At 37.2% G+C, this 7,825-nt stretch overlaps 1 protein-coding gene across 1 annotated transcript in view; it reads right to left on the bottom strand.

Annotated features, from left to right (window-relative positions):
* The window catches only part of LOC107755216 (protein furry homolog-like), an 88,873-nt gene that overhangs the window by 46,825 nt on the left and 34,223 nt on the right, over positions 1-7,825 (bottom strand). Inside the window, exons 3-8 of the mRNA XM_016571935.1 lie at positions 5,439-5,492; positions 2,944-3,083; positions 2,656-2,752; positions 2,413-2,492; positions 1,655-1,735; positions 631-799 (exon numbers count right to left, since the gene is read on the bottom strand). Coding sequence (XP_016427421.1) covers positions 631-799; positions 1,655-1,735; positions 2,413-2,492; positions 2,656-2,752; positions 2,944-3,083; positions 5,439-5,492 — 621 coding nt within the window. The remainder of the gene's footprint in view (positions 1-630; positions 800-1,654; positions 1,736-2,412; positions 2,493-2,655; positions 2,753-2,943; positions 3,084-5,438; positions 5,493-7,825) is intronic.

Here is a 7,825-nt window from a genome sequence, read left to right as displayed (position 1 = left end):
ACTTGAGGGTGAGTAATTTATGGGCTAATTTTCATTTTTGTGTGAACTAACCCTTTAATTACTCACCCCCATGTTTTTATGAACCCATACAACTTTCATTCATCAAAACACAAATGAAATTTTTTTTTTTTTTTTTTATATATATGGGTAATTTCTGACTCTTCATTGAAAATCAAGCATGTTTATTTGAAAAGCTGTATGTATGTGCATTGATCATTATTTATTTGCAAATAAAAGCCTGAATTAAATCTGTTCCTTATATAAATTTAGCATGTCTCATTAAACCACCCAATTCATATGAATTTATTTTATTTTATTTATTTAAATTTATATCTACATGAACATTTTAAAGTGTCAAAGTTTCTTTTCGGGAAAAAGAAAAAATTTTCAGAGCAAAAAGGACCCGAACACCACATGAGGGTTAAAATACCTTCATCTGTATTATGAAGATGAATGAAAGTAATGCAGGTTTGGAACAGCATGCAGGTGAGTAAATGATGACAGAATTTTCATTTTTGGGTTTCTGAACTCTTTGAAGACAACTTTTCAGTGGATAACAACAACCCTCAGCAGCTCATTACAAAGCCACAAGAACGTACAGTACATGTCTGTGTTTGCATGTGTTTCGACCTGCATGAACTGGAAAGAAGCCTCAAAGTCCTCAACGGGGTACATCTTGACTCTGAAGAACTTCATGCCCATGATGAGGCTGATGATGCTCTGCACCACATGAGGACTTTGCTCCTTCAGCCTCAGTTCCTTCAGCTCTGTGATGAACTTTTTACGCACTGCCTGAAACCTGCACACAAACACAAATAAATAGAAATTAATTAACATGTTGAAATTAGGTGTCTAGTCTATTCACACAAGAGCTGATAAAAATTCAGCGATGAGTTTCTATCAACAAAAGTGTGTAGGAGCCTTCAAAACTAAACATGTCACATAATAGGTTGAATAAAGACTGGCTTGTTACCGTCTGTGGATTATTATAATTGTTCAAGTTCAAGATTTAAAGTTTCCCTCAAGTAAAAACAAAACCCAAAAGCAAAAGCTTGTTATATTAATGCAAACCAGCTAGATCCAAACAAGCAAGGACCACAGTCAGCGCATCATGCCTTTATCATATTATGTAAAACGGCCTCTTCAAACACTGTCCTCGGGGCAAAGTGGCTCCGCACAGGAAATCATGAACTGGAGGGGAGGTTGAGCACTGTGGTAATTCAATTTCAGGCCCTGACTATTACAGCACAGGGCTAAATTACATTATAGCTTAAACAGACAGTTTCATGTAGCTGTGAGGGAGTCTTAGCGCGTGGCGAGCAGAGAATTACAGTAACATTAAAAGCGTCAGAAGACTGTACATATCATCTGTATTTAGCTCGAGGCGAGTTAGTGTGACAGAATGACAGGGGTTTGAGGGCTTTAACTCTGATGGGAGATCTGAATGATGTGCTAGCATCAACTTCATCCTTCTGCTTTACACTTTACGTAAAATAAAACAACTTTTAGGCCACAGATATGACTGAACTCACTTCGTGAGTGTGCATCCTTTTCAACTTTGTCAAGTATTTTTTTGTCAAGGTGAATATTTAAAATGTGCAACAGACCAAAGAAGGTACACTGTAAGCTCTTTGTGGTTTTGGGATGGACTCACTTGGATTGGGCGAGGACTCCGATGACCTCAGCGAAGAGGTCAGCGATGATGTGCACATTACCAGTGTTGGGGCCTGAGTACCTGTCAAACAAACCATGACAATAATAAGTAACACAAGCAATTCTACACAAAATGAAGAAAATCTTGGTTTGCATTTCCATTAATTACAAAATTACATTTAAACCTGTTAAGTTTGGGGTCTGTAACATTTGAATTTTTCTGAAAGAAATTCATACTTTTTTCAGCAAGAATGCATAAAAAACAGCGTCAGTAAAAACTAGTTCCATTGAACTTCCTAGTCAAATGTATCCTAGTCTCCACAAAAATGGCACAACTGTTTTGTGATACTTATAAAAGTTTCTGGAGCAGCAAATCATTATATTAGAGTGATTTCTGAAGGATCATGTGACACTAAAGACTGGAGTAATGGCTGCTGAAAATTCAGCTTTATCATCACAGGAATACATTAGAATTCAAAATATTAAAAATGAAAACAGTTATTTCACAATTTGTAATATTATTTCAAAATATTAGTTTTACTGTATTTTTGATTCAATAAATGCAGCCTTGGTGACCTACCCCAAACCTCTGAACAACAATGTGTATACATACAAAATGATGTAATGTACACAATGCAATTTAATTATCGGCAGTTTCAGAAATCACACACTTGTGTGTCTCACATCAGGTTTGCATTTGTCCAGGGTACATCTGTAGAATTTGCATAGAAAAGTGTGTGTTTGCGTATACAGACTCACCCCTCTTTGTGTTTAAAGTGCTTGAATGCCAGGTTAAGGACTTCTTGTACTAAGGCATCTGGCACGGGATGAAGGGGAATCTACGGAAAACATTTCATCAACATCAACTATGATGTAAGGGTCGCTGTTTTACTTCTGGATCCCTCATACACTCTTAGCAAGTCTATGCATGTTAATGCCACAACACACCTATCGCTGACTTCAGAGACACCACACCTAAGCAATGAAACACACAAACCTCACCTGTTTCAAAACTTCCACTGAAACTAGACAAAAAATGAAGTCTATGGCTAAGTCCCTTCGCTCCAGTAGGTAGTCTTTATCCCGGTGCTGTTCATCTCTAAAGAAAGACCAAAAGAGCAGGATTCACAAGTTAGAATAAAAGCACATTTTATCAACTCCAAATAAAAAGTCACAGTAAAGAAGCACATCATATATAAGCATCTGTTGAAGCTCTTGCTGAAGAAAAGAAAAAGCGAAACATATGATGATGTGTATTTGTGTAAGATGTATATTTGCGTGTCTGCCCACCCTTTGGACTTGGTGCTGGAGCGAGGTCTGTACTCGTACGACTCGTCTTCTGTCCCGCTCTGTCTTCTGTACCAGTCAAACAACGTCCGCAACAGCGAAGGCAAACAGTGTTCTGCTATGGAGCTCATAGAGCTTATTAACTGTAACACACAAACATAGTAATACAGCTCAATGACACACTCTTCATGTAGGTTAAACACAGCATGAAATCAAATATTTACTAAATATTAAGTTAATTCATCTATTAAATGCATGTTATTGATCTTGTAACAAATGAATCATTCATGCATATGTTACCTTTGTTTTATCTTGTCATATTTAATTGAAATGCTATTTAGATCTGAATCTGTTTCACTCGGACGTACGTCACAATAAAGAATGATAATAAATAATAAATAAAACAAATAAACTGCAATAATAAATAATAGATGGCAGTGATGTTATTGTACATGATTCATCAGTGCAAGTTATTTCAAGGAGAGAAAAAAAACCCTTCCATTAAAAATTACAAACTTTCTCCACCTCTGAAATATTGGTTATTTGCAGCACAGACTCTAATTGGGAAAGCCATTTTATTTTGTCTGTAAAACCTAATGAATAAAAAACACTGTCAAGTTGATTGAAGAGAAAGATCTAAACAGAGAACAATACACAAATGGATGAAAATGGAAAGAAAAAGGAAGGGAAGCAAGAGAGATGGCAGCACATTTGAGTGCAGTCAGGTATTGATCTGTCCTATTGTGAGGGCAGGATGGGTGTAGGATGATACGTCCAGTGGTTACTCAACCTTTCCCTGCAATAACCCAGCACCAAGCATCTCTCACACACACACACACACACACACACTGAGATATGGCAGTAGAGTAGAAGTGTGTATATGCTGATGAGTGAGTGAGGGATGGTATAGTTCACTATGGTGTGATTCAGCAGAGCAGATCTCTCTGCAGTCACAACACATCACTGACTGAACATGCAGTTCCTGAGAATCGGCACAGGCAAATCCAATAGCCAAATCAGTGTGTGCGTGCTAACGCTGTGAAAAAAAAGACTAATGTGCAGAATGAAAAAGTGTGCTAGTTAAAAAAAAGTCATGTTCTGAGGTACACTGGGATCCAAAAGTCTGAGATAATTAATGAAAATACTTCTATTTTACATTTTTTTTAAAAACATTTTTCATTACATCACATTATCATAACAATTTGAGCGAAACTGTTCAACATGTCATAATATTTAGTTTGTCTTACATATGTTTTTTTTGGTTTTTTTGCACTCAAGCTGCATGAACTCCTCACATTTGTGGCAAACATTTACATGTATTCATTTAGCAGAAGTGTTAACTAAAACTATTAAAAATTGTTTCCATTAATTGAAATAAAGCTAAAATCAAATCTAAAGATTATATGAAAAACTTAATCTAAATGTTGTCTTGGCAACTAACTGAAAATAAGTTGGACTGCAATTATAAGATTACATAAAATTACTGAAACTTAAAAGGAAAGCTGAATACCATAATCGTTAATACTATAACACTATACTAGTACATAAATACTATAATAGTACAGAAATACTAAAACAACAGTTTAGCAGATGTGAAACAACTTATGAGGAACATCACAAGTGAATCGTCAAACCAGATCAACATGCTCTCCAGCATGATCTGAGATGATCCCAAAAAGCATCTTGGGCTCCAATGGAAGAAAGAACATCTGACCCTCTGTACAAAGAGTCGCATGCTCACAAATTCACTAATTTCATTAGTGATCTAGAATCTGAAATACATCCTATCCAATTGACATAATAATGTTTCTGTTTAAAAATGCTTCAAAGTCCCAGAACGTTGGAACAACAACAACAACAAAAAAAAAGTTCTGTTTATTTCAAAACTGTTTATATCCAGGTTCAAATTTGATTCCCAGACTTTTAGACCCTGCTGTATATGCGGCCTGCATCAGTGTGTGTGGGACAGGATGATGTATGTGGTTAAGGAGAGTTATGTAACTGCTCTCCCGGCCCTCATGGCACTTGGCAGACACACTCCAACACCCTGAACTAATATATTCTCTCTCTCTCTCACACACACACACACACACACTCCCAGCAGCCTGTGCTGAGCTACTGCTGCGGATGAGACAGCGATTCTGCTCTTCGCAACGTCCAGTGCGCACACGCACACACACCAAAACTCTGTTCACTCTACAGTATAGAGACACAGACACATATTGCTGTGGTTTTCTGCATACAGAGCACATTCTCACTGGCTCATTCTTTCTCACACACAGGCCTACTGGCACTGACTGGATCCATTGCAGGATGATGTGTCACTTGCTTTGCATTTTGCTAAAAGCATTTTGCTGCAGCTCTGCTGTTAAAAGTTCTGCGCTAATCAGAAATGAGTGATGGAGAGTGAGAGAAAGAGAGGACAGAAAAGCAAAGAGAATAGGAAAGAGATATGCTACACACATTTATAATATGAAATGAGACACATATATACTAACCTGATCAAATTGTGCATCTTCTCCTCTTTGCAGTGAGCGGGAAAGGGGCTTCTCCTGAAAGAACAAAGATACAAACAGTACAGTGTAAATTAAAAACTGATAGATGGTTCTTAAAAAACTGTTTAACAGGAAAATGTAGGGATATATTATTATATAATTTCATTATAGATCATACAAGTTCGACAGTGATTTTTAATGCATTCTTTCATTTATAAATATACATCACAAATGTTCATGTATCCAGTACATTTAAAAAAAGTGACTTATTTATTTCAGTGTTTCCCAACCGGGGTGCTGTCTGTCGAGAGCAGGGGTGCCGTGTAAAAAATCATTTTATAATACTTTTAAATTGCTAAAATGTTCAAAAAAGCATCTATTGTGACAAAATTAATTTTGTAGGGTGCCACAAGTTTGTTAAAATTTCCAAAGGGTGCCGCGACTAAAAAAAGGTTGGGAAACACTGCTCTAACCATTAGGCCACGACTTCCATTTGTACGCTATTGAACACTATTAAATATATACTACGTTATAATTCATTTTCATCTGAATAAAAACCAGGTTAAGTGAAATAGTGATAAAATTGAGAATGACTTTGCTTCACTAATGTGAATTAATACCCCAACATGAGTCATTTAAGTGAGGAATTACCCCAGTTTTTAGACATAAATTTCAGGCCCTGAGAAATTTAATCTATCTTCAGTCCATTTTCAGTCATTTTGTAGTTAACGCAGACTGTAAAATGACTCAAGCACTCCTGGTTAATGGCTGTTATCTGGTTTACATTTGAACAAACACTTTACTATGAGGGAGAAGTTCAAAGTCAGAGAGCTGAACGTCAGTGTTTTCTAAAGCAGCTCCTCTCTGCAGCCTCTTGATACAGTCATTACAAGTTTAAACTCTTGCTGAGTAAACTGAGAGAGAGCTCAATCTACCACTGAGTAAACACACAAGGGGAGAGAGGAGGGACCACAGAGAGGAAGCGTTTAAGGACAAGTCTGGAGAGAGAGAATGTGTGTGTATTTCAGCACGAGGGGCTCTGAGAAGAATCCAACAGAACAGCATTCCAAGAATCCAAGCCCCTGCTTCTGTTTCTGGGAATACATGGGGAAGTGTATGTGTGTGTGTGTGTTCTATTCAGCCACAACCTATTATTATTAGGCGGCCCATTATAATTCGGCTATTATTATCAAATTGCCCCGCTTTTTCATTCAGCACTGTATTACACACACGCGCGGGCAAATGAGGAGCCTGTAGCCGGTGAAGGAGTCTCCAACCACAAACACAGACACATATCGTCTGCTGATATAAGGTATTTCGTTGCACTTAAACAAGTAATCTGAACGGCCTATATACAGGGCTCTAGACTGCGACCAATTTTTGAGAATGTGCGAGTTAAAATTTGACGTGGTCGCATTTGTGCGAGTGCATGATCTAAGCTGCTCCAAAGCATCTGCTTCATACAGCGTGCGCTGCAGAGCCGCGGCACATTGTAGCAGGAGTCAGATTTCACTGATCACGTGAAGAGAGGTGCTTTCAGCGCAGCGCGAAGGTGCGCGCCGCAGACGGAGTGCAACGGAGGATTTGGTTTACAAACTAAAGTAAAAAGACCGCTTCTTCGCCATGCCTCGTCTTATTCGTTTTTGTTAATAAAGGTTAGGTACGCTAGTTTGTCATTGCAGCCTACTGTTTTATTGTTGTAGTGCTTTTTAATTAGGAATAACAATAAATCCATCTTTTGTTTTAGTCTTAAAAAGTGAAAGGTGTATAGATATAAGCAAAACAGACAATTATCTTTTCTTGTAAAACGTGACACCAAGATCGCGAATTTGAAAGTGAAAGTGCATGAAAAGAGGAATTCCTGTTCAAAAAATTTAAATCACAAATAATACTGATGAAAAAGAACGGGTTGAATGTTGAACACTTTCGTTACCATATAACTATAAACTATGATAAAAGTTCATCAGCATGCATTGATTAATCAAATGTAGCAAAAAAAAAAAAGAGCACTATGAATTGTTCGTCACGAGCACAGTAACTGAAATTTAAAACTGTTAAAAGAAAAGGCTCAATAAACTAACGCACATATTTAATACACTACGTATCAATATCTCTTCACTTTGTGCTTTGAACTTTACTATGCTACGCGCTGCGACTCCGTGTCGCTTCAAGCGCGTCATTCAGCGCACGGGATGCGCATAAGCACTTTGAGCCGCTCTGTATTTGTAGCCTTTAGTATCATAATACTTTTGCGCAATGAAAGATTATTAATAGCCTTTCTTGTTCGTCTTATCTATCATTTGTTGTTGCCTCATTACTCTGCTATACATTTAAAAGAAATGTCTTTCAATTTATACAGTAGTCAACATTTGAAGTGGATCAAAACATTT

The sequence above is a fragment of the Sinocyclocheilus rhinocerous genome, unplaced genomic scaffold (genome assembly GCF_001515625.1).
Source record: "Sinocyclocheilus rhinocerous isolate Xijiao unplaced genomic scaffold, SAMN03320098_v1.1 scaffold562, whole genome shotgun sequence".
In the NCBI taxonomy this organism is placed as follows: Eukaryota; Metazoa; Chordata; class Actinopteri; order Cypriniformes; family Cyprinidae; genus Sinocyclocheilus; species Sinocyclocheilus rhinocerous.
The sequence above is the reverse complement of the archived record's forward strand: the minus strand, read 5'-3'. Positions and strand labels throughout refer to the sequence as shown.